Source organism: Arvicola amphibius, chromosome 4 (genome assembly GCF_903992535.2).
Source record: "Arvicola amphibius chromosome 4, mArvAmp1.2, whole genome shotgun sequence".
NCBI classification, from domain to species: Eukaryota; Metazoa; Chordata; class Mammalia; order Rodentia; family Cricetidae; genus Arvicola; species Arvicola amphibius.
The window spans coordinates 25,093,219-25,120,711 of NC_052050.1; the positions used below are offsets into that span (position 1 = coordinate 25,093,219).

At 44.4% G+C, this 27,493-nt stretch overlaps 1 protein-coding gene across 1 annotated transcript in view; it reads right to left on the minus strand.

Annotated features, from left to right (window-relative positions):
- Nucleotides 1-27,493, minus strand: part of Skap1 (src kinase associated phosphoprotein 1) — a 289,170-nt gene that overhangs the window by 245,485 nt on the left and 16,192 nt on the right. Inside the window, exon 2 of the mRNA XM_038327961.1 lies at nucleotides 15,742-15,847. Within this exon, the coding sequence (XP_038183889.1) occupies nucleotides 15,742-15,847 (106 nt within the window). The remainder of the gene's footprint in view (nucleotides 1-15,741; nucleotides 15,848-27,493) is intronic.

Consider the following 27,493-nt stretch of genomic DNA (forward strand, 5'->3'; position numbering starts at 1 on the left):
AAAGGATGGGACATAGAAACAACCATTGCAGCGTAAACAACTCACCAGTGACTCCGCCACTAAAGACAACTGCTTGAGAAGGGACCCGGCCAATAGGGTTCCATACGTGTCCCAATAAGCCACAACTTAATAATGATGGGGCCACTCCCGTACAGGACCCATACGGGCAACCACAGCTACTGTGAGCCCATGAATATAATGGCCATGTCATGCCTGTGATAGTTTGAATAAGAAAGCCCCCACAGGCTTTTTCATATATTTGAAAGCTTGGTCATTGGGGGACGACGGTACCATTTGAGAGGGATTGTGTAGCTTTGTTGGAGGAGGTGTGGCCTTGTTGGAGGAGGTGTGGCCTTGTTGGAGGAGGTGTGGCCTTGTTGGAGGAGGTGTGGCCTTGTTGGAGGAGGTGTGGCCTTGTTGGAGGAGGTGTGGCGTCATTGGGAGTGTGCTTTGGGGTTTCCTAAGCTCAAGCCAGGTCCAGTATCTTTCTCTTCCTGCTGCCTGTGGATCCGGATGTAGAATTCTCAGCTCCTTCTCCAGCACCATGTCTACCTGATGCTGCCATGTCCTGCCATGATGATAATGGACTAAACCTCTGAGCTGTAAGCAGGCCCCAGATAAATGCTTTCCTGTGTAAGAGTTGCTGTGGTCATGGTGTCTCTTTGCAGTACTGGAACATCGACTAAGGCAACGCCCAGAGACAGGATTTCATAGCCTCCTCCCATCCCCCAGCTCCCACACTTTTCCACGCCCTCTTCCTCAGTGTCCCCTAATTCTCGGAAGTGGTGCCATGGGTGCCATCGTGGGGTGGGCATTCAACAATCACTTATTCTCAGTGCCCTGATGGCCGCAGGATCTGCTCATCTCAGAGAGAATGAAAAGGTTAGAAGAAAATCATTGGACAGCAATGAAAACAGAATTTCCTAACTTTCTAGGTGAATTTTTATTTTAAAAGCAGATGTTAAACACCAATGATTCTCTGAGTAGCAAAACTCCACACACAGAATAAATTAAAAGCAAACATTTGAGGCCTTCTAGGAGAGACATCTGTGGGCAGGAGTGTCCATGACGAGTCTGGCCACTGACCCGTCCAAGAACTGCTTGGAAAACAAGGTTGTTTCCTGTGACACTGGCTTCATCACCTGGCATCGAGCCCGATGTAAACAAATAGCCCATACATATTGTTAAGTAAATTAACCACTTCCACCCTGTAATCCTCACCCTGCTTTTAGCTGATTCCATTTCTCTTTATGACCAACATAAAAATCAATCACGGTGACTGATGTTTTGAGAAGGAGGAAGTGAATGGTTTACTCAAACACCAGGGCTCGGAAAAGTGGTCGGACGAATACAAATGCTTTGCTAAATAGGCTTAGAGAGCACGCTAATCCCCTTCTAATGAAGAATCCATCCTGGGCTAGCTCAAAGGGATAACAGCTCAGAACGGAAGTCGCTCTGTCAGTGACACCTCATTTCATGAGGGCCTTGACAGTGAACTTCCTTTACTTAAGAAAAAAAAAAAAAAAGGAAAAGAAAAAGAAAAAAAAATCCCCAACTCATCAGGAAGCATTCAAATGACAGTATTCCAGACGGCTCAGAATTGATTTCACTTTGTGCGTGTGCTTGAAGCACAACATGAAACACCTCCAGATACAGCGGCTTGTTTACAGACAGTGACCCAGGCCGCCTGCACAGCCCAAGAGCCATTTCCTTCCTCTCCGGCTCCTTCTGCCTCAGGACCAGCCCTTCTCCCACCTGGGAACCAAACTCCTTCCTGCATTTCCTGCTCTGCCCGCTTTTAAAAACGCAAAGGACTTTAATTTTGGTAACTTGCTTTGAACAAAGGTTCACCATAGAGAGTCAGAAAATACAAATAAACAAATAAAATGTTAAACTCCATTTGCCAGAAATTACTACCATGGACATTTTGGTCTTTTTGTTATTGTTGTTGTTTTCAGGGATTTTCCGCTGTGAGATTTAATATTTTTTCAGCCCACTTTTTCACCCACAGGCTGTGATTCTGTATCAGTAACTCCTATAGCACGGATGATTAAAGTACTCTTTTGTAAAAGTCGACTCTCTTAACAAAATGGAGGAACAAAACCAACCGGAATAAACTGGACTAGCACAGAGCTGGGGCCGAGAACACCAAAGGATTATCTGACTTGATGGTGAGGCAAAGCTTTACTCCCATCACGCGGGAGACAGAAGAGGGTGGGTAGCTATGAGTTCGAGACCAGCTGGTCTACATACGAGATCATGCCTTAAGAAGAAAGAGAGGAAAGAAAGAAGGAAAGGAGGGTGGAAGGGAGAGAGGGAGAAAAGGAGGAAGGAAGGGAGAGAGGGAGAAAAGGAGGGAGAAGGGGAGAGAGGGATGCCACAATACTTTAATCATTTTGTGGAGGTTAATGGTTAGCCAGCGGCAGAGGGGATACAGAGATGAACACACATTAAGGGTGAACATCAGTAGGCCTTGTTGAAAGACCAGAGAGAAGTTGGGAATAACTCCCAGGACTCTGAGAGTCCAACCCAGGAGTGGTAACGGAGGAGACCCAGGTGAGTAGAATACAGACAACAGGCCAGTCTTGGACACAGGGCAGTTCAGAGTCTCCAGCAGCAAGAGCAGGGAACCTAACCGGCAGGCATTTAGACGGGTAAATAGGGGTTTACGTTTCCTACAGAACAGAAAGTCTAGAGGCTGATTCCTGAGCCTCTAGAGTGCCAAACTGGGCTCTTCTTGCCTTTCCAGCGAAACGCCAAGAGCCGCACCTACAGACTGCTGCTGCTTGTCAGCACTGCCCTCTCTCAAGCACAGGACTTTCCCGGGAGAGACTAGCAGGGGTCTTCGCCCTGTGTGTCTGTGGCCCAAACTATATTCCACAGACACCCTAAAACAACAACCAAAGCAAAATGGCCGACGTTGTGACTCATCCCTGGGCTAGAGGATGGAGGGTGACTGCCGGGCGGGGACCAGCAGGCGCTCCCACAGCTTTGGGAAGCCTGAGGTTTCACGAACACCACCCGGCATGAGCCATCCGACATGCTGCTGGGTACCTGGAAGACAGAACTGCCGCTGAGCTATAGAGCTGGTGCCCAGGGAAGGAAGAAGCCGCTGGGATGGTAAAGAAGCTCAAGCAAGAGCCTACAGAAAGCACGCAGACACAACGAAAGAAAGGGAGGATCAGCCATGGGAGCAGATTCTTTAATTTCATTTTTTCCTTTTCTTTTTTTAATTTCTATATATGTATACTTGTATGCATGCCTGTATGCCAGAAGAGGGCACTGGATCCCTCCATGATAGATGGTTTTGAGCCCCCATGTGGTTGCTGGGAATTGAACTCAGGTCCTCTGGAAGAGCAGCCAGTGCTCTTAACCACTGAGCCACCTCTCCAGCTCAGTTTTTGAATTTCTGAGAAGGGGGAAGGAATCCAAGCCACCCGATACTTGGAAGACCAGCGATGAACACCAGAGTATCACCTGGATGTGGTGACCAGAGTCACTGAACCAACAGGAGAATGGCTGTCCCGGAGCAGAAGATGCGTTGAAAGGTAATAAATAACTCAGGATAGACCAGGAAAGAGGAAAGCAGAAGCGGATGGTCTGGACTTCAAGATGTCTGCCTCTTCAGGACAAGAGATAAGCCAGTAGCTAGGGAGGGGGCGGCTCTTTAAGACAAAGCGTGTTCTTAACCTGAGGAGCACATTTTCACAAGGTTCAGAAGATTTGATGAGGAGGGGACAATCTAACTTTAGGTAAAAGAGGGGGACAGTGGCAGGAACAGAGGAACCATGACACAATCTATCAATACTTCAGTCCTAGGTAGGCTATGGGGCATGGCGGTGCACTTTGATCTCAGCACTTGGGGAGCAAAGGCAGGAGGATCTGTGAGTTTAAGGCCAGCCTGGTCTACATATCGAGTTCCAGGTCAGTCAGAGCTATGAGATAAGACCCTGTCTCAAAAACAAACAAACAAATAAACAAAAAAGATGTCAGTTTTCAAACAGTATGAGGAAGGATTCTGGATGCAAGAGTAGGGCAAAGGATTGCAAAGCCACCTGGACAGACCTCAAAGAGAAAGATATTGAACAGGGAGGGGCTAGAAGTGGCAGCCAGGAGCTTGAAGAATGCCAAAAGCACTTCTAGAAAACAAACTCACTCTTTTTAAGAGGACTGAGAGCCATATGTCACACAGACACAGATGAAGAAAAGAGGTTCGGGATCCAGTGGGGTCTGGATGCAACAGGACATGGGTTCTAGAGGATGCAAGGGAGAATTCAGAAGGTAGCCATTGGGGAATAGCAGAGGTGGCAGGGACAAGGAAGTACAGAGCTGATAGGGAAGGTGGCCAGAGGTAGAGAGCTGGCGCCAGCCACAGAGAGGAAGGGAGTGACGGTGGGTATGTTCCCGTGGGACTCCAATCCATAGACAGGAATCTTGAAGCTTTTCATCATAGATTCACTTAGACTGTTAGTTAAAAGTCATCCAATGCAGATTCCACCCTGGAACTCTTCTGGCCTGGAGCCTGAGACTCTGCATTGCTAGGTTTCCAGGAGAACCAATGAGCTAAACGTGAGCAAAGACTATTCCTTGCTTCATCTTTTCTATCTGCACTGTTCAGACACTCTCTCATTCCTTTCTTTCTAAGCTTCCTGTGCACCTATGCATTTCCTAACTTTAATATATCAGGTATATGAGTATATATATATATATATATATATATATATATATATATATATATATATATATATATATATATGAGCACAGAGTGAGAGGTGGAGGCACAGAAGGGAAGCAAGAATGCATTAGAAGTTCCTTCTAAGCGACTGTTAGCTAGCTGCACACACTTCACCAACTTGTCAGACAGCTATCTCGTGTGATTAAGCGCATCTGTGGAACCTCTAGTGTTTCAAACAGGGCACCTAAGTATTCAGTAAGAGAATAAGAGGCTGGGAACAGCAATTAATTCTGGTTATACCATATGGCCATACAGAGCACTGGCTGGAACCTGAAAACTTAATTTCACAAGAGTCACACTTATGCTGAATTTTAATCATTTTTTGGATCAGCAAACATATGCCTGCCAACCTGTTTCATTTACACAAAATTCTGAAGCATAATCGTACCGCACACTCTGAAATGATTGGTTTTTCCCAGATGGACTTGCCAGCTCACTCCTACTGGGTTCTTGTAACAAAGCAGAAGTCGGTGCTGTCTGTTTAATCTCCTTGTTAAGTAAAATCTTCTGACAACTTTTTTTTCAATTTTAAAAATATTTCTATTTTATTGTATGTGTATGGGTATTTCGCTTACATGTATGTCTGTGCACCATTCTCATGCCTGGTGCCTGCAGAGGCCAGAAGAGGGCATCAGATCCCCTGGAACTGGAGTTAGGGACAGTTTGTGAGCTGCCATGTGGTACTAAGAGCTGAACCCAGGCCCTCTGCAAGAGCAGCCAGTGCTCTTATTTTTCCAATTTTTTTTTTTTTTTTTTTTGGTTTTTCAAGGCAGAATTTCTCTGTGGCTTTGGAGCCTGTCCTGGAACTAGCTCTTGTAGAGCAGGCTGGCCTCGAACTCACAGAGATCTGTCTGCCTCTGCCTCCCCAGTGCTGGGATTAAAGGCGTGCGCCACTACCTCCCCGCCCTTCCAATTTATTTTTTGATTTTGACACATCCCAACCACAGTTTCCCCTCGCAGCACCCCCTGCCTTTCCTCTCCCCGAGATCCAGCAGTCAGTGCTTTTAACCACTGAGCCATCTCTCCAATTCCCCAAAAGTTCTTTTAATGAATAACATCACTTCCACCCCTCCTATTTCCACCGGCATCTCTCTGCTCTGTGAGTCCAATATTCCCTGGTCCTGGATCCTTCGTCCCTGGACCTGGCTCGGGAACGCTCATCCCTGTGGCCTCTGTGCCAAGGCACACACACCACCCATTTGCTGCGCTTCGCTTCACCAGAATAAAGACATTAACGGTTTTCAGCGCAGGCTCCATTCCCTGTCCTCTTAGAACCAGGATACTTTCATCTCCTGTACATCTAATAACTTCAAGATAAGGACAGAAAAAGAACCAGGTTTTGTTTTGTGAACTCTCGTCGCCGGTGCTTGAGAGACTGTCCTAATAGCCCCCGAACATGTTTTAGTGATAACATTTACTGCACTTGGGGCCAAAATGATTTTCTGCCACTTTCAATTCTAGTTCAATAAAAGAATAAGGGCTTTGTTTCTGACCTCTGTCATTTTTAATACCATAAAATGATTTAAAAAATGTAAAATTGACTTCCATTTCCTACTGGACTACCAATCTCATATTAGCTTTCCTTTTATCAAATTTATGAGAAAAGTCAGAAATTGCCTTTCCTCTAAAAAAAAAAAAATCAAAATTTCAAGATCTCCTGGGCAGAATGTTAGAATTGAATCTCAGCTCCAATAATTGCTGGCCTAGAAGTTTTAAAGAAGCGTGAAAGTTAACCACTTCCTGTTACTCACATCAGTGACAACAAACTAGAGGGTTATTTATCCCTGAGCTCAAAGCAACCCAAAATAATTAGGCTACTCCTAGAACGCCACCGCTCTTAAAAACCTCAAATATGTGTTACTGCATTTCAAATTAAGGAAGTCTGTGATTGACCAAGACCACAGTGGATAAAGTCAATGGTTTTTAAATCGCTAAGTCAAACCAACTGTATATTTTTATAATAGTCTGTTATAGAAACTTTCAAATGTGCATAAAAGTTGGAATAAGCCCCATATCTGGCCACAGCCTAGACTCCTGATTCATGGCTTGTTATGTTTGCTTGGTTCCATAGTGTCCATCCATCCGTATTAAACTGGCATAAGCCTGGGTATATTCCATCCACAAACACTCTGTATGCTGATAATTAACTAGACTACAGCAATTATCAATAATTCTTTTGAACCAATAATTTTTTTGAAGGATGCCATTTCACCTTTAATGATTTTGCTGAATAAATTAACCAATTAGACATCCTGAATTCTACATCTTAATCTTTTATTAATTCCGCTACTTTGAGTAATGTCTGGGGCATCCATTCTCTCATCAACAAAAACACAAAGCACTTGGTAGATAAGTCCCAATTCACAAAATGTAAAAATGGGCCTTGTGGTTAGGGCAGGATTCACGAATGAGTCACCCGCTAATTAGAGAAATAGCTAATTGGAGGGCATGCGAGCACAAATGGTTTTTTGGGGTAAATTATAGAGAAAACCTTCACAAGGCTCACAAAGTCAAGAGGGAGCTTGGGTTGGAGAGCTTAATTATTAATCCTATGCTGGCCACAGTGTCTTCCCAGCAAAGCTATTGGAAACTGGGCTGACTAGGTCACTCCAAGGGCAGATTCCATGTTGCACATAGCACGACATCATACAAGCCCATAGTTCCACTGGCTCGCAAATTCCCTATTAATCACCAGATTGCACCAATTGCAGACAAGGGTAGCTGCTCCTGCCTAGGTTGTTCTCTTAAACTGATTTTTCCCCCTTCAGAAGTTTGGCCTTGAAAGGGGCACCCTTTGAAGTCCAGAAAATCAAAGCTATTGCAAGACAGCGCTGAGCATTTGAAAGAAATATGAAGACCCAACACCAGCCCTTGGGCGGCAGGCCGAGATCTTCGCAAATGGGTCAGCAGCTGGTCTGTGAAACATCCTCACTGCCAAGGAGGTGGTGACATCTTGTGTAAATCAAAAAACTGAATCCCTGAGATAGCTCATTTCCATTTTAAATGCACGGGGTTAAATATGGATATGAGCATGCCGAGGTTCCTGGGGGATTGATTTTTCCCGTCTTCTCTGAACCCTTTGCTGAGCGTGATAAGGACCAGGGTTCATTATCAGCCCTGCTAGCGCTGCACTTCGGGAGACAAGATGAGGCTACACAGTGGGGGAACAGATCCACAAAGAAGAAATGATTCGCGTAGTGCCATGATAAAGCCCCACGTTAACCTCGACTCATTTTCAACAGACTCTCGAAACCAAATGAAATCCCAAGAAATGAAGTTTCCAGAATCATTTTTTTTTCAAACTGAAAACAACAAAAACCCAGTGACATCATAAAGGAAATCAAACAGAGACTTCAAGGTTTGGTTAGCAACGCTTGCTTTGTTTTTAAACACACAATCAGCAATCATTTTTCCAACAATCATACTTGCCTGTTCATGGCATTTGTTTTCATAAAAAAAAAAAAATCCAACAGGCAATCTAGAAAGGAAGCTAAGATCATCATTAGAGCCTTCAAGAGATTCGGTCAAGGTTATAGAAATAACATTAGAACAAAGAGCCCGGCTCCTGTCAGCTGACCCTGAGCTCTCTGTAGCTTCCCTCCCTCTGCTCCAGTTTCACTGCGACACAGAAAGTGGTTCCAGGGTGGGTTTATACCAGAAATAAGGGAAGCATGCAAATGAGAGAAAACCACAACCAGGAAGGCTCCAACCCACAAGGTTCCTGGAAACCCACAAACAGATGAACAGTAGAGAAGCATTCCCCCCCCCCCCACTGGCCTTTGATAAGCAGAAAAACATAGCGGAGCTCTGGGACAAAAGACTAGCTGGGGACCTAATGGGACTTAAATCAAGGGCAAAGCAAACGGTCGTGAAATAAAGACAGTGCTTTCATACAAATGATCTTCTCACACAATGTACGGATTAAGCATCTCCACTTACAGACAATAGGAAAGCTCCATGCAGTAAGAATTTGACACTGAGGATTTTCCGAGACAAAGACAAATCCACGCTGAGCAGATAATAGGAACGTGCCTGAGTGATAATGAAGACTCTGATTCTACGAGGAGGGAAGCAAATCTCGGGCACCTAACTCATTAGCTCAAAGGCAGTGTTCAGTTTATTGAAGATATTCTAATGGCTTAGCCTACCTGACGGGAACAAATATCGCCTGCCTGCTGCCTGCGGCACACTGCAAAATCCTTCGCCCTTTTCCCACTTTTCCTCCCATCCTCTCCCACTCCCTCTCCTCCACCTCTCTCTTTCTGAGATGGGGTTTCATGATGTAGACCAGGTAAGCCTCAAACACCTGGGCTCAAGCTATCTTCCTGCTTCAGCTTCCTGAGAGAAGCTGAGACTCCAAGGCACACAACTGTCTCCTAGCCCTCAATGGCCTGAGAATCACTACGTAGCCCAGGCTGGCCTTGAACTGTGGCTCTCTTCCTGCCTCTGCCTCCCCAGGACTGGGAGTATAGGCGTGCACCCACCCAGTCAGCACCTTATTATTCTTTTCTTTTTTATTTCATAAATTTACACATGTATTTACTTTGATCGTGTTCCCCCAACACTACCACCATAATTCTGTAATGCACTCTCAATGAACCCGATTCTTCTCCCCTTCCCACTTTTACATCCTTTCCCCCCCTCTCTTTATTCTCTTGTTTGATTTGGTTTGGCTAGGCTTGGTTTTTCAAGACAGGGTTTCTCTGTAACTGCCCTGGCTGTCCTGGAACTCGCTCTGTAGACCAGGCTGGCCTCGAACTCACAGAGATCTGCCTGCCTCTTCCTCCCATGCACTATGCTGGGATTAAAGGCGTGCACCATCACACCCAGTCCCTTTTTATTCTTGATAGAACACATTTTTCAGTCTAAGGAGCTCAGCTGAGGAAAACTAGAAGTGCATTTTCCTGAACTTCAACCTGAAATCTTAAAGATACAAAATTAAAAGATTGTAAGTAAAATTTTATTACTGGGTATTTATTCAGAGCCATTAAGGGCTCTATTTATTATTACCTCTGAAAGTATTGTCTAACAAAACATTTCCCTTTCCAGCTGGAAGTTTAAAAAGAAAGCTTTGCATCTGGGGAGGTAACAGCTCAGTTTGTAAGAGTGCTGGCCTAACATGCAGGAAATGGGTTCAAGTCCCAGAACCAAATCAAACCAGGTATTGTGGCCTATGCCTGTAATTCTAGCACATGGGAGGTAGATGCCGAAGGATCAGATGTTCAAGATCGTCCTCAAATACATAGCACCTTTAAGGTCAGCCTAGGCTACATTTGACCCTGTCTCAAAATCATTATCATCATCATGTGGGCCTGCCCAACAGCACATATACTAAAATTAGAATAAGATTCATGAAGGGAACCAACCTTAAAGGAAAAGAAGAAAGGAAGGAAGAAGTTTTATTTAAAAAGCAAATCTGGTTATTTGAGATTGATTACTGGGAGCCACATGGTAGAAGGAGAGAATCTACTTCACAAAGTGTCCTCTGACCGCCCCATGCACACCATGGCACAACAGGACACTTCCAGGCACACATGCACACACACATACACACTCATGTGCGCACGCGCACACACACTCACACACATATACATAAATTATGTAATATAAAAGAAATAGATTTCTTCATTTAAACTGTTAATATTCTTGTTACTTAGCAGGAAAAATATGAAGATATTATATCTCTGAATCACTCATATGAAATACGTATTTCATGAGATGCCCAAAGGGGACAGCTTCTACTTGCGGATACCATCTCAGTAGCCCCATGGAAAAGAGAAGAAACGGGGCGATTTAATCTTGGAGCTGGTCCCAAATACCTCCCACAAATGAAGGAATAAATAAAATAAACATTATTATAAAGTTCAAGGGAGGTTCATGCTCATCGAGGTTTCTCTGAAAGGACAGAGCTTTCCAAACAGGAACACGTGTCCTCAGGTCATCCTCCTTCGCGGTAAGCCAAGAAGCCAATGGGAAGCGTCAGCCTTACCTGTGGGGCATTTAAGACTGGGGGGGGGGTCAATAACCCCTCAGTCGCCCAGAAGGAGAGTCCCCCAAATCTCAGCACCACTGTGCTGTCTCCATATGCATTCACTCCGTGACAAACGCTAATACAGACACTTGACACAGAACTAACCTGAAGTTGAAGTTGCCGTAGGTTTTCCTTTTGTGTGTTTATCTGTGGTGTCAGTGACAAAACCCAGCACCTCATGAAAGCTGGGCCAGGACTTATTACTAAGCTATATTCCCAGCCCCCTCCCACCTTCCTTCCTTCCTTTCAAATTTTCTTAGAACATATTTATTTATATGTTTACTTTGTGCAAGCGTTTGTCACGTGCCACATCGAGGCCACAAGTCAGATTTGAGTCATTACTTTTCCTCCCACTCTACAGGTTCCCAAGGATTGAACTCAGGTTGTCAGGCTTGGGGCAAAGCACCTTCACCCACGAAGCCGTCCCAGCCGGTCATTGCTTCTTCCCTCTAAGGAGAAGGGAAGAGGGATGAAAAATGAAGACATTCTTTTTTTATTTCTAGCGGTGGATGTGTTTGTTTTGGGTTTTATTTGTCTATGTATTATTTTCTATGTAGAGAGTCTCACTCTGTAGCCCCAGCTGGCCTCGCTCATGGCAATCCTGTGCTTGGCCCCAGAGTGCTGGAACCACAAAAGCAGGCCACCACGTGCAGCTCACGAACAGAGGCACTGGTCCAGCCAATGCTGTGATGCCTGCGCCTTTCAGAGCCATTCACACTTGCACAGATCATTCAAGCGTCTTGCACCTCTGTTTTTCTGTGCTCGCACTCAAACTCCAGGATGAAAAGCAGAATTAGCGACTGCAAGAGATGGCTCAGTGGTTAAGAGCACTGGCTGCTCTTCCAGAGGACCCGGGTTCAGTTCCCAGCATCCACATGATTGCTCACAGCTGTCCGTAACTCCAGTTCCAGGGGATCTGATGCCATCTTCTGGTCTACAGATATACATGCAGGCAACACACACACACACACACACACACACACACACACACGAAAGAGAGACAGACAGACAGACAGACAGACAGACAGACAGAGATTAAGGGTAGAGAAATACAACCAAATCTTCAAACTCGTGAATACACAAATGTCCAAACAGCACCTGAGATACTAGTTTTCTTGATTAAAACAAGACAAAAGAAAGCAAAGAACCCTTCATTTGAACGTGTTTGCTTGGGGAATTTGTAAGCTCAAAAACCAACATAAGTATATTAAATCTATGCCCTTAATGGTAACAACATTTATAGTGTCCTACTTTAAAACCGCGCTGGTTCTCAAGAGTTTTACCAGACTAACTTGTGTTTCTTTTTAAGATAACAAAGATATCAGAGTCAGAGATATTGTCAGATTTAATCTGATTTTCAAACTAAACTCATGTTAAGCAAAAAACAAAACCTAAGATTCTCAAAGAAAATCAGAATTCTTTTTATGAGATTTTCTTGAGAATAGTGTATCCTGTTTCATGCAGAGCAAATGGCTAGCCACCCACAAGGAAACCTGTTACGGATAGGTTTTCTGTCTATATCCTAAATGTCCTGGGGTTTGTGGAGTTTGGGCCATAAACCTGTTACACAAAGTTATTTCTTTATTTTTTTTCCATTTAAACATCTTATAAATCCACTTGTCTCCTGTTGGAGCTCCTCTGGCATTATTAAGTTTCACAAAAGGAAATAATACACCGTGTTTGTTTCCATTGGCTCTGGCCCTGACTTCCAACAGTGAGCATGTGGGTTAGGAGTCTCCAGAAGGGCCCTTGAGAGAGGATTAATATGTATCTCAGTGATAAAAATCTTCTGCTCCTTCATCCCTACCCTCGCTCAGTGTGTTAGTGCTGGCAGATGACCTCCGCTGGATCAAACACAGAAGAAAAGCTCTACTGTTTCTCCAAACGCGTAGGTACGTCATCGAGCTTCTGAGCGCAAACCATGCGTGTTTCATCCCAGGTGTCTCACATCTGGAGCTAATCCTGGGGTGACCACAACTACAAAGCGGGGAGGAGCCTTTTCCGACTTTCCTCCCAGTCTTGCTGCAAAAACTCAATAAAAGCCTGGACTTGGAATGTGAAAGCTGTTAGTCTTTTGGAGGCGAGGAGGCAGTCTGAGGAGCGGCAACGAAAGGCATAGCTCGGGACATCAATGCCATGACCAGGCTTCGTTTCCCCGGAATCGTAGAAACGTTCGTCCATATTTGCTTTGTCATAGGTGAAGAATGCTAGAATGCTATCCTTCCTTGGGCTCTTTCAGGCACAATAACCGTAGCTGTAGCTACAGAAGTCTCATCCCATTGTTGGCTGTTAGAGCTGTGGTATCGATACTGATGTACTGAGGAGCGTGCCAAGGACGCTGCCGACTCAACACAATTATCATTTTCTGTGGCCAGTCATCCTGGACCACACAAAGGTGGAAAGGGGCCCATCCCACTGGTAGCCATAGAGTTCGAGACTCCGATTCAAACAACTCCACCACCATGGCAAAGGCCACTGATTTCTGAGCCAGGAATTAAAAACCAAAGCCAAGGCCCCAGAGTTGACCAAGTCTCACCCGAAGGAACTGTTTTTGCCTCCCTTCTCCAGTCTTGCTCCCCTGCAGTGGAATACTGAAAGGTTAAAAGAACCTAAGCTAGAAAACAGTAGAGCAGGAATACATGTGAATACACACAAACTATAACACACACACACACACACATTTGCCAAACTCCTAAAGCATTGCTGCTTTACCGTGGCTAAAGATGAGACATTTGAAAATGGCTTCCAGTAATTCTTCTATTGCTCCAGGATTTCTCATGTATAATTAACTCTCAGATTTGATGATTTTTGAAATTTTTTTTCACATCTCACTTTTCGGGGGAGGGGGTAGATGCAACTGCCATGCCACATAAGTAAATGTAGCTGGCATTTTTACGAGTTTTCAGTATTTTGAAAGCAATTGGTATCAACACACATAAACGACTAACATTGGCCAGCCACAAGTGGGTCAGTCGAAGTGACGTGGCTAAAGAAGATTCCGGAAAGCAAGGATTCCATTAGCAACATTGTGATTGAAGAGGTGGGTAGAAGGCGGCCTCCAACAGCGGGTTAGAGGAGAACTTCCTTTCTCCATTTTCTTGTGTGGTATCTAATCTCCGGGTTCTCATTTCCTCAGTCATCTGATAATTATGAAATTCTAAATAAAGTGTCATCTTTCCAGCAACAAATCAACGAGCAGAAAAGCCCTCATCAACTTACAGATGTTTCCTAAAGCGCCTGCTGATCATTTTCAAGTGTATAACCCACAGACCATATGGACTGCTCTTCAGAAGCCTTTATTCCACGAGGGCTGAGGCTGTGTGTGTGTGTGTGTATTTCAAGAGAAGATTAAAGAGTAATATGAGAGGGGCTGGAGAGGTGGCTCACAGATCAGGAGCGCCGGCCGTCCTTCCGGGAGACCCAGGTTTGATTCCCAGCATTCACACAACAGCTCACGACTGTCTGTAACTCTGGTTTCAGGGAACCCAATGCCGTCTTCTGACTGCTGTGAGCACCAGGCAAGCATGTGGTACACAGACACACAAGCAAGCAAAATCCGCACACACAGGAGGTAATATGAAATTGACAGTAGGATGACCACAAATTGTCTTTCCACTGCCCATTAATGTTGAAGCTTAGACCTGTTCTAATATTGTGATGTAAATATGAAAACATATATATATATATATTTGTCTATACAAATCAACAACATTATATTTGCATTCTATATCACATATTTTACATCAACAGAACAGCTATAGTCCCTATTATATTCAGGGTTTCCCTCTCTCTGTAATAGAATTTAAAATTCCACTTTTATTCTTTATACGATCCTTATGATAACACAAAGGTGAACTCATGAAGATAAAGAAAATCTATGGATCATTAACTAAGCCTCCATGTGCATAACTAAGCCTAAACTTATCTACTAATGAAGTAATGCTACGGAGGAGTTTAATTTCAACACTCCACAGCCTACCAAAAATTAGATAGCCCCACTTCAAAAAAAAAAAAAAAAGTACCCATCTTCAGCATTCTGCTTGTTTCAATTATTCAGGGCAACCCAGGCTGATAATTACACAGTCCCCAGTTGCTGAGTAAAAGTGATGCTTAATTAGCCAGCATGAAAGGTCGATTAAGATCCAGCAGGGCACCTCGTGAGGGTCTCTCACACTCCTGCAGGGAATAGATTCTGACTGTGCCCTTCCAAAGGATGGAAGTTTCCATCGGTGTTGAAAGTGGAAGCTATGCAAATTAGATCCCAACCCTGACCCTGCCTCTTAGAGTGCTCAGCTCCAAGGTTCGGAATTGCAGCCTCACCCAGGTAGCAGAGGACAGAGGAGTAACCATCCTGCCGCCTTCAGTTGCTGCCTTCCGAGAAAAGTCAGCCAGGAAATGGACTGTAAAGGAAATTTTGATTTCTTCCTCCCCTAAGAAAGTCTGTTTCCAGCTTCTATTAGCTGCCCACACTCTAAGATGAGCAAATGGGATCAGAGCTTCTTATTTTAAAAACTTAATGAACATCGTGTTCCTACCCAGTCCGGAACTAATACACATCAGTCCAATCAAAAAATCGACTAACCAGGCCCGATTTGAACTTTTCTGTTGCAGAGGGGACGTGAAAGTAAAGTCAGCCCCAAAACCATGAGAAGTCTCTTCCTGCCACTCTCTCTTCAGTGGTCTGAACAAGCAGAAATGTCCCGATTTCACCACGATGCTTCTGCCGCTGTCGGACTTAAAGGTGTTCCATAAATGCTAACATAAAATAAGAAGCCCAAATCAGCCTTATTACTTTACGACAATCACCAAAGACGTGCTTATGCTGGGAAACTTCAATACGCTCACCTACCTCCAAATCGATTCCTAAATCTCTGCCAAGTATGAAAACCTGTGGCAGGTGCACGCTACTGTTAACTTATCCTGTGGCGACAAAGATTGTTCCTGAAAAAGCTTAGCGAGGCAGGCAGATACAAACCTGGATTTGATTTGCTGGAAGCCCCGGAGGATGTGGTCTCTCTGGTCCTGAGCACCGGCGCTGAGGTTCTCGTTCCGCAAACCCTCTGCCAGGAAGTCCTCGGCATCTAAAGGAGAAGGACAGGTGATCAGCGGAAGAGGAGTGAGGGAGGAGGAAAGAGAAGCCGAAAGACTAGGAAATGAATGCTGCCTCCTGTGTAAGCCTTGATGTCTGAACAAGGTGAGCACTAACAGACCAAAGGCGTCATCTACTTGATAGCAGCCAAGATGCTAAATTCCTGCTAGGTGTAGTTCACCATAATAAAGAACGACCAAGACTCCATGCGTCTCTGTAAGTGACAAGCACTAACAATCCAAGACCTTGCTGTGGATTTCGAAAGCTGCTGCATACATTAACCACAAGAGATAACTGGTTTTTGAAACCGTTTCTTTAAAGCGATGCTTACATATTTGATGGCCGCTGATGGCAGAGGATGGATTGTCAATTCCGCAAACATGTAAATATTATAAATAAGTCACAGAAGGTTACAGACCAATGAGAGTAGAAGAGAAGTCCCGGTAATTGCAGCTGAAATAAAAAATAGAGCTGAACGGAGAAATCAAGAACAAAAAAAAAAGGGCAGGCATTCAGAGGAGAAACATTAATTAGCAGATACATCATCAATGAAAATGACAGTGCACCAAGTGAAGGAGCCCACACGGAAAAGAAAAATGCATCCGAGAGAGGGAAATTGCAATTAATGGGAATGCACATTATAAAATAAGAACATGATGGAAATGCACACTACAAAACAAATCTTGTTATGGCGAAGGAGGAAATCTGAAGGTACACAAATTTTCAGAGACAAAATACATCGATAGCAATTACAATTGCCAGAAATATGAGCTACACACTTTACTCCCCACCGCATGTTTATCATCCCTAAAAAGCATATAAATAATAGAGTTAAAATCCGCTGCCTCCAAAAAAAAAAAAAAATTGTAGCCCCAATACGAAACTGCATCACATACACCACTAGAATAATTTGATGTACTTATGCAGTTGGATTATGTAAGTACATCTCTGCATTTGTTTTACACTCAGCTACTCAATAACAGCAAACAGAGAAGTCCTATAACCATCACCAGGACTTCTGATGAGATACAAAGCCCCAGAGATTGAAATCCTCATAAAGAATCACCATGAGCATCTAAGCCCTGGATCACATCGACTCTAGATGCCATTTAATGGGTTCCTCCAGGGGGCTTTGAATGCTAAAGAACGAGAAAATGAGAAGTTGAGTTAACAGACAAAAGCAAAGCAAAACAAAACAAAATACCCAAACCAAGTGGCATCTGAGACACCATTAATGCAATACGTCATATTAATAGAAGGACAAAAGCACACAATCATCTCAAGAGCAACAGAAAAATCATTTGACAAAACCCAGTGGTGCCTCTTGATAAACACACTCAACTGTGCAAAGACAGAAACTTCCTCGGGCCAAGAAACAGCTTCTGCATAAACCCGGCTACTAGGGGCTGGAGGTGTAGTTCCCTAGCCTGGCCTGCTAAGCATGTGTGAGACCCAACACAACAAACATAATGGTTTTTTAAAATCCCACAGCTAACCTTGTACTTTATTGCGAGAGACTGGACACATCCCTCCCAGTTCTAAAGATCACAAACAACAACGGGGGCTGTCACCACTTATATTCAGCATCATCTTAGCGATACTAGCCAGGGCAATTAGACAAGAAAATGAAGTTTAAACATCCAGCCAGATTGGGAAGAAATAGAGTAAAACCATCTCTATTTGCCTCTGGTGCGATCTTCTATGCCAAAAACCCTGAGGTTCGCTGAAAATCCATTAGAATCAACACAGTTATAAGGCATAAAGCCAGTGTAGAAGAATGAGCTGTGTTTTAACATTGACTTTTGGAATGTTCCTTTTTCTGTGCTTGGGATCAAACCCAGAGGCTTGCCTGTGCTGGGCAAGTACTCTATCCTTGAGCCCCAGCGCTAGCTTCAATTTTATCAACCACGAACAACCCAAAGATAAAGTTAAGAAAACTCTGAAGACATAATTTTAAATAATTTCTTAAGAATAAGCATGCAAAAAAAAAAAAGATTAAGTTTGCCAGGACTAGAGAGATAGTTCAGCAGGTAAAATGCTTGTCACACAAACAGGAAGACCTGATTTTGATCCCCAGAGCCAATGTAAAAAAGCTGAGTGTGATGTCCTGGACTTTACGCACAGCGCTGGGGAGGCGGAAACAAGATGCTCCCGGGACTTGCTGACCAGTCAGGCTATCTAGATCGGTGAGCGCCAGAACACTGAGACCTTGTTGGGGGGGTGACAATTTTAAGAGACAAAGAAATATTTTTAAATATTTTTTACTCATTTTAATCATGTGCTGTGTATGTCCACATGTGTACACGTGCCTAGAGTGTCAGATCTCCCTGGACCTGGAGGCACGGGTCGTTATGAGCTACCCACTGCAGTTGTGGGAACTTAATTCAGTCTTTTGAAAGAGCTGTATGTGTTCTTAGATATCTCCAATTCTGTAATGAGATACTTTACAAAGTTGGTTTCAAGTACTTCTGATTTTTTTTTCACTTGTGCTTACCCCCTTTAAAATGCTATTTTCAAAAAATGGGTACTGTGTAAGTAAAACAAAATGCCATGCAAATAAATTTGAAAATCTCAATGAGACAGTTGCTGACAAAAAAAAAAAAAAAAAAAAAAGGTGAATTTCAGGCCAGCGTACGGCTCAATGGAAGAATGTGTGCTCAGCATACATAAGACCCCGAGTTCAATCCTTGGAAAAGGATAATACAAAGAAAAGTAAATCTAGGAGCACTACAGTCACACTGCTGAAAAGCAACGATAAAGAGAAAATTTTCAAAGCAGCCAGAGAAAATGACCCATCACATACAGTAGAGCAACGATAAGAATGAGACTTGAATTTTCATCAGAAATAACGGAGGTGAGAAGACACTGGAATGACACCCGAGAGAGCTGAGAGGGAAAATAAAAAATAAAAGGCCTGGTCAACTCCAAATTCTACGCCCAGTGACAGCGGCCATCAAAAGATGAAGGCAGAATAAAGGCAATTTTGAGATCAATGAAAACTGGAAAATGTTTTGCTAGGAAAGCTGCACGAAAGGAAACCTATCGGGAGTTCACCTTGCTGGAGACAGGTGACCCACAGAGAAACAGCCCTGCAGGAGTGCCAGAGGGCTAAAAATGCTAAAAAAAGTACGGCTCCTTTTGAAACGTCCTCATGCTTAATTTTCTCGAAAGACTATAGGCAGTTTCAAGCACAGGCTGCAACAATGCAGTTTATTACATTACATACACGCAAAAATAGGTCTCAGAAACAGCGTCACAACAGCACAGAGGGCCGGGAGAACAGTCAACGAAACCCTATTAACAGTCCAATATCAACTCTCAGCAGGATCTCTATGAGTTAAACCACAAAACGGAGTCGCTGCCGCTGCCCTACCAAGCCAAATCAGGGGGCTCAGGTTTTCCTTTTTAAAACAACAGAGATGTAAGAGAATGCTCAAAAAGCATTTGATTGAGATTGTACAGGCAAGTGCGGCCAAACCACACAACTAGAAAACGAGTAAGAAAATAAGGGTAACTCTACCTGTGATAATTGTTAGAGAAAAACGACTAACAAATCCAACTTTAAAGCAGAGAGCGGGTGCATGGCACCACCTCCCTAAAAGCACAGGGAGACAGCTAACAATCAGGACATTCGGGAAAGCCTACGGAAACCTACTATTTTGCAAGCTTCCTTTAAAAGAGACGCACACATGGTGGGGGCAGAATATGGAGTTAGCCTACATGGGAGGATGATGTTCCAGTGCCAGGTGTGGATTACCTCCCATCAAGCTACTGGTGGTGATGGGGTTCCCGGAGACCCTCAAAACTGTGCAGCCGGCTACCGCTGCTCTCAGAAGTTGGTAGTAAGGCCCTACAGCCGAATGCATCACATGGTCTGGAGAAATTAAGAGGGTGCTGTCCTGGAAGCAGCCTGTTTGCTGGCCAGTTTTCACAGTACCAGAAGCTTTATGAGCTGTGACGGCTGAGAGCCAATGATGACCAGGCTGGCAAGATAGGTAATAGTGGCATGGATGTTATAGGAGAACCGATCACTTTTTGATTGGATTTAAGGCCTGCTCCACAGGAGGAAGCTCATGCCTGATACAAAAATGTAGCCAAAACCTATGACGAGGAGGCTTCCTAGGCCCTAGGGGTGAATCTACTACAATTTTACTAACTGGACATACGCTTTGTAAATATGCTTTTATATCCATAGATGCGTGCAGCTCTCAGACCTCATCAGAGAAGCTGTTTTGTACAGACAACCGCAGTTAATGCAGAGACTCACAACTGGTCAAGATACAGAGAACAATTGTCTGTAGAGTGCTCAAGTAAAAACTTAAAAAGGCATTTGTATCACACTGCCCTCCCCTCCGTGCTGAGAAACATTGTAGGACAGGGGACAAAAGACTGCACGAGTCACAGCGTGAAACAGTGTCTTCTGAACATGACAAGACCCTTGCCCCAGGAACTCACAACACCTGCACGAGATCAAGACAGTCAACATTCCATCAAGGATGGGAAGGGGCAGACCAGCACCCACCCATAGCTGATGGCTTCTGGAGGAGGAAGAGTCAATTAGGGGTGTGGTCCCCCTGGTAGATTAACCAGGATCCAGGGGATGGTCCCACACCATGAGTGAATGGGCAACACAAACTGGACTTGGTTAAGAGGACATGACGTTGAACGGGGTCTAGCAGAGGGTCTGAGAGAGGATGGAGGGGGAAGAGGCAGTGAATACGATGAAAATATATTGCATGGATGTATGAGAGTCTCAAGGAATGAATAAAGACGTTCTGCTAAAAACTGCAGACTCGATTATACGTTGTCTACATGAAACACACTTTAATATAAAAACACAGAAAGACCGGAAGGGAAAGAAGGGAAAGTAATAGGAGATACAAACAGAGAGAATAAAGAAGACAGAATTGTGCAGTAATGTCAGGCAAAGTATTCTTCAAGAAAGGGAAAGTACCCGAGATAAAGAACGCTATTTCAAAACAGCAAAAGGGCCACATCACTGGGAGACATACCAATTACAAGAGGGTGAGTCTAGTAACAGACCTTTATAGAACAGCTCGTCCCATCGCTCTCTCCCTCTGCCAGTGCTGGGGGATGAACCTGGGAACCCGTGGGTTCTAGGCAAGTGCTCTACCGCTGAGCCGTATCCCTAGCTCTAGTAAGTTTTGATAAAAATTTAAAAGAGAGGCTGGAGAGATGGCTAGGTAGGTAAAAGGCTTACTGGTCAAACATGATGACCTGATTTCAAATTCCGGCACCCAAGTAGAACCTGGGCACATCAATGCAGCCTGTAATCCCAAAGCTGGGTGTGAGGGGCAGAGATGGGTGAATCCTAGGGGTTCACTGGCCAGCCAGTCTAGCCAATTCGTGAACTCCAAGTCCAGGGAAAAACCCTGCCTCAGACAACAAGGCAGAGGATCACAGGAGAAGCTAGGAGATATGGCTTTTGTCCCCCTCCGACACTCACACATTAATATATGTGGGTGAGCACACACACATGCAACAAACACACAAACCGAAACGTCTATAGAAACTTTCTTCATAATTGCTGAAGGCTGCAGGCAACCAAGATGTTCCTAAATTTGAATAAACAAACTGTGCCATAGCCATGCAAGGGCATCTTATTTGGTGCTAAAAAGAAATGAATGGAAGCCAGCAAGATGGCTCAGCGGGTAGAGGCATCTGCCACCAAGCTCGACAGTCTATGTTCAGTCCCCAGGACCCACACACATGGTGGAAGGAGAGAACCGACTCCCACAAGTTGTCCTCTGACCTCCATATACGTGCCTCCTCTCTCTGTGTCTCTGTCTCTCTCTCTGTCTCTCTCTCTCTCTCTATCTCACACAGACAGACAAACAGATTGATTGATTGATTTTAAGAAGCCCATGGATGGTAAGAGGTTCACAAGAATGGGTGGGGAGGACAAGGTGAAGCACAGGGCTTTTCAGAGCACTGAAGCTATAGTGGCTGACCCCATAGAAGGATACATGACGTATATAATTGTTAAAACCAACCGACGCTACAGTACAGAGACTGAGTCCTTAACGTCGTCTGTATCTTAGTCAGAGTCACCATTGCTGGCAGGAAACGCATGACCAAAAGCAACTCCGGAAGGAAAAGGTTTATTTGGTTTACATATTCACATTCACTGTTCATCATCGAAGGACAGGAACTCAGACAAGGCAGGAGCCTGCAGGACAGGAGCTGATGCAGAGGCCATGGAGACGTGCTGCCTCCTGGCTTGCTGGCTATGGCTTGTTCAGTCTGCTTTCTTCCTTTTTTTTTTTTTTTTTTTTAAAGACATGTTTCTCTGTAGCTTTGGAGCCTGACCCGGAACTAGCTCTTGTAGACCACGTTAGCCTCGAATTTACAGAGATCCGCCTGCCTCTGCCTCCCAAGTGCCACCACTGCCCGGCCCAGTCTGCTTTCTTACAGAACCCAGGACCACCAGATAGGGTGGCCCCACCCACAATGGGTTGGACCCTTCCCACATCAATCACTAAGTAAGAAAATGACCCACAGCTGGATTTTACAGCGGCATTTTCTCAATTGAGATTCCCTCCTCTCAGATGGCCCTAGCCAGCACAGTCTACAAACATCAAATATCAATTCAGTTGAGAGATCTCAAATGTAGGCTGTCACGACATAACCCCGTTATCCTACAGATGGATGGAATAACCTCACTGGAAGGAAGGGAAGGAAGTGTTGACATAAGGAGACGCGGAAATGAGGAGTCAGTAAAATGACCATCCGCAGCTGACAGCCAGCATCTTGGTTTCATTGTTTGTCTCTCTCTCTCTCTCTCTTGCTCTCTCTCTCTCTCTCTCTGTCTCTCTGTCTCTCTCTGTCTTTCTCTCTCTGTCTCTCTCTCTCTGTCTCTCTCTCTGTCTCTCTCTGTCTCTCTCTCTGTGTGTGTGTGTGTGTATGTGTGTGTGTAGTGCATGCTCACATGTATGTGTATGCTAGAGACAGAACTCAAGCCAGTCAGGGATACAGTGTAAGACTTTGTCTCAAAAAAAAAAAAAATCTGAACACAACAAAATAGTCTCGAATTATAACCCAAATTATAAAAAATCCTTAAATTCATAAATAATATAAATTAATTAACAAATGGGAGATAAGAGACATATCTCTAGTGTAGAATCAGTCATTTACGTAGCTATTCTACCCCATAATAAAGGAAACATGCCTCCCAATCGTTATGTGTGCTCTACACAGCCACTTTCTTTCCAAAGGCTGTGGAATGGAAAGGGGAAACAGAGGGACTCCACAGCGGAGAAACCTGACACCAGCCAGGTGTTCCTGGTTCAACATCAGCCACCATAAATCATGCCCACAGTGTAGACCCTTGGTGGAGCGTGATGGAAATGCTCCTTTGTGACCCTTCCTCCCTCCAGTCCGGAACCCCAGTCTAAACATGAGAAGAACGCTAGACACATTCTAACAGAGGATCATTCTGTCATATACCAGACCAGCACTCCTCCAAAGAATTACATCATCAGAAACAAGGGGCGTGTGGGAGACAGTCACAGCCGAGAGGCGCCCGAGAAGACTGGACTGCATCCTGGATAGGCTCTTGAGATGGAAAGGGGGCATTAGGTAAAACTAGGAAGCTTGAATGAACCGTGGGTCTTAGGTGGCGTGGGATGATGCCGGCTCGTACCTGCCACGGCTAATCTTGGTTGTCAGCATGACTACATCTGGAATCAACTAAAACTGTGAGGGACTGTCTTGATCTCATTATTTGGGGTGGGAAGACCCACCCTAAATCTGGGCCACACCTGCTGGTGGCAGCCCACACAAGAGGACGTGGAAGAAGGAAGCTTTTGGGTTTTGCCTGCTTGCCCTCGCTCTCACTGGCAAGTTCATCTATCCGACAGCTGAGGATTCCTTTACTGGTATTAGAGCCTACCCCTTCAGCATTTCATTCAACACAGAGCAGAGACTGGCCGAAATATCTAGCTTCACAGTCTGAACAACTACTGGATTCTTGACCCTTCTGTTGGCAAAGTCCACTGTTGGACTAGCCAGACCAGAGCGTGCAAACCATTCTAATAAACTCCCTTTTCATATAAATACATCCATTCTATCAGTTCTGTTCTTTCAGAGAACCCTAACTAATACAGTACCGCACTGGTGTAAAATATTCTAACTAAGGGTAACTGGAGGAAAGAGAGAGGTTAAGGGAACTCTGCATCATCTGCTCAATAACTGTGTGAACCGAAACTTTCTACAAAAATTCAATTAATAAAAGCGATAAGCCATATAATCTGAATGTTTTTAAATCTGATGGATTTAGAAAACCAAAAGAGGGCTAGCAAGACCGGTAAAAACCCTAGCTTCCAAGCCTAAAGACCGGAGTTCAATTCCTCGGTCCCTCATGGTGGAAGGCGAGAATCAACTCCTGCAAGCTTTCCACACACACAGTAACTAGAAAGTTAAATGAAATACTAGGTTAAATGCACTCCTTTTGGAGTCGTTGCCACATGCCAGGTGGCCCTGGGATAAGGGTTAGCACTTCAGCGGAGGTCACTACCCGGTGGCGGAATGGCAGCTAGTCTTACCGTCTTCGTATTATTTATATTTCTCATTATGTGTTTCCGAATTAGAAGAAATAAGTAAAATAAAAATCATTGTGAACCGAGATGCTCACCATCTGGAGACCTTTGCTTTCCATCTCCCACCCTCGATTCCCTCAGGGGTAGAGGGCCTTGCTGGCTTTCCCACAGTCCTTAACAGGGACAGATTCCAGTGGGTAGATAGGTAGAGGAAGAGGGCAGCACAGATGATCCTATGATTGAGATCTGGTAGCACAGGCCTGTGATCCCAGCGACTCAGGAAACAGGAGCAGAAGGATGAAAAGTGGAGGGGCCATCGTTGCAAATCAGTGTAGGGCCCTGGTCTTCAAAAATACAAAAGGGCACGGGGATTATTACTACACTGGTCGGGCACTGACCAGTACCAATGCCCTAGGCCTGGGTTCTCCCCAGTATGCAACAATGAAGAAGAGGAGAAGGGATGAGAGGATGAGGAAGAGGAGGGAGGAGTAGGAGGATGTCGGCGCCTATTAATAATAATAAATAATAATACAAGATCATAAGACGACGCAATAATAAAGACGAATATAATAATCCTAATCACACCTCACTTCTTATCTGTGATGTGAGAAGAAGAAGAAGAGAAATCTTATGTGATGTCTTAAGTTAAACTGTTCACTTTCTTCTTGTAGAATGCACCTGTATTTGCACTCGTGCGCGCGCGCGCGCGCACACACACACACACACACACACACACACACTACGGTTCAATTCTTCCCCCACCCAGCTTTACTAAGATGCAGTGGGCTGCCACCCTTACTAAATTCCTGTAAGTAAAATGACTGCATACTCCGTATTTTGAAACATGCCAGCAGCTTGTAATTAAGGCCCCGGTGAGGCTGCTAAGGAGGAGTTGAATCTTTTCTCAAAATCTGTCCTGTTTCAGTTTCCTTCAGGTTAATTATGTGAAGGCCTTTCCTTCTGATACTTCAGGAATGGAGCATTTGTTTCTTTACCTGCAATCAGCATCTTCTCGGAGGAGCAAAAAGACACAGATGACCTCTTCCACCCATCCCTTGTTTGTTTAGAATCTGCTCTACAGATACACCCCCAAACTTTCTAGATGAAATATATAGCCAAGGAAACACGGAGTCAGAAGGCAGGTCTACATGGAGGCTTGTGTTCTTCATATTGCATTCATTCTCCAGCAAAATCCTAATATGAAAACATTAGGAAAAAAAATTAGAGAAACTACATTCGCTCTTCAATTGAGAAGGTGGAGTTTCTCATGGGGAGAACCCAAAGGGCTTGAGCAAGCCTGCTTGAATATGCCAAACAGGCATGCGATTTCAAGCTGCCCTGCGGCGCCCCACCTCTCCCCAGTCACCATGCTGTTAGTGGTCCCCCCCCCCCGTTAAGTAGACAACGGATTTGCTAACATGAGCTCTTTGTGGGGAATGTGGCTCAGGGCAGAAGGCGTGCTTGGTATATACTCAAGGGCCTGGATTTGATATTTGGCACCAAAAAAACAAAACAAAACAAAAACAAGCCCTCTTCCTTTACAGACATTATGTTCTGTCAGATCGAGACGTCCTGGGGTCCCTGTAATTGCAATATTCAACGTCAAAAAGGAAGATGAGGCCCTCAGGGGGTCCACAGTTGCCTTCAGCTAGGGAGTGAGCAGTACCATGTGGCGTTCAAGTCCTCACATGGAAAAGATGCCAGGCACCTGCCATAAAGAATACCACACCAAATGCACCTAATCTTCATCACATATTCAGTGAGCATTGAGAAATGAGCAGGATGGATCTAGCAAAGGATAGATGCTCAGAGGCCCAATCAGAATTACGACAGGAGCTACAGAAAAGGAGGTGCTGGGTGTGTGAGTGACTTTTACAAATGTCTATGGAGGTCAGGAATCACAGGTGAGTTACAGAGAATGAAAAAATCCGACCTTGGAAAGCGCAACAAGGTCAGGAGGGAAAAGAGGTGGCGACATTCATGTAGAAGGCACACTCGTAAATACATAGTATTTTGTCCTAAAAGTAACACACGATAACTTGAAATCTCATATTTAAAAGGGAAGCACAATTTGGCAAAGACACATTAAAATTCACACCTGCCCTTAAAGGAAAATGCCCTCAGGTTTCAGACATCTGTGCTAGGAAGTCAGAACAGGAAAGAAAGAAAGAAAGAGAGAGAGAGAGAGAGAGAGAGAGAGAGAGAGAGAGAAAGAGGGAGGGAGGGAGGGAAGGAGGGAGGAAGGAAGGAAGGAAGGAAGGAAGGAAGGAAGGAAGGAAGGAAGAAGACTGGGGCAGGGGACTAGAAGGCACGCACAACACTGGAGGAACAATACCACTGTCGTGTAGCCTCAAGTACTCACTACTGTGCAAAGGCTGCCTGCTAGGAGGCGCCTGGACCTCCCTGTTCACGGCTAGCAAGAGTGTTTGATGTTTTCCCCAAATTCTCTGACCTTGTCCCTTTACAAGGTCACTATTTTGTTTATTTGGAGACGAATGACATCTTAAGGGTCACATTTTTTTCCCTAACGACTGAAAGATAAATGTGGCTTCTTTCTGTTTTCTCGATAATGTTCCGGACACACTGGGGCAAAAATACTTACGTCGGGGCTGCTAACAGTTGCAAATGTGTTTTGTTGATATATGTTTCTAAAGCTCAAAAGTTTGCTTCAATCAACCTTTTATTCGGAGGCAAGATGGATGACCCAGAGCTGCTGAAAACAATTCCGCCAACCAAATACCAATAAAAGTGTCCCTAGAGGGGATGTGGTGCGACAGTATTTGAACCGCTAAAGCAGAACTCGCCTTCCTGAGAAGAAGAATGGATACATTTCTGCCTGTAACTGGCACTGCACCCAAGGAAATAGTTGAGGTTTTTGTTTGTTTGTTTTGGTCTGTGGGTAAAAGGATTATCATAGGTTAAAATGTTGATTTTAATTAATCAATTGAATTCATTAATAGACTTATTGGGTAGTAATTCAGTTTCTTTTATTCTAAAAAGTCCCCTCAAATTATCTGTACATACCATTTAATCATAAATGGCTGTCCTAGCCAGGCACGGCCACAGAAATGCCCGGCTTC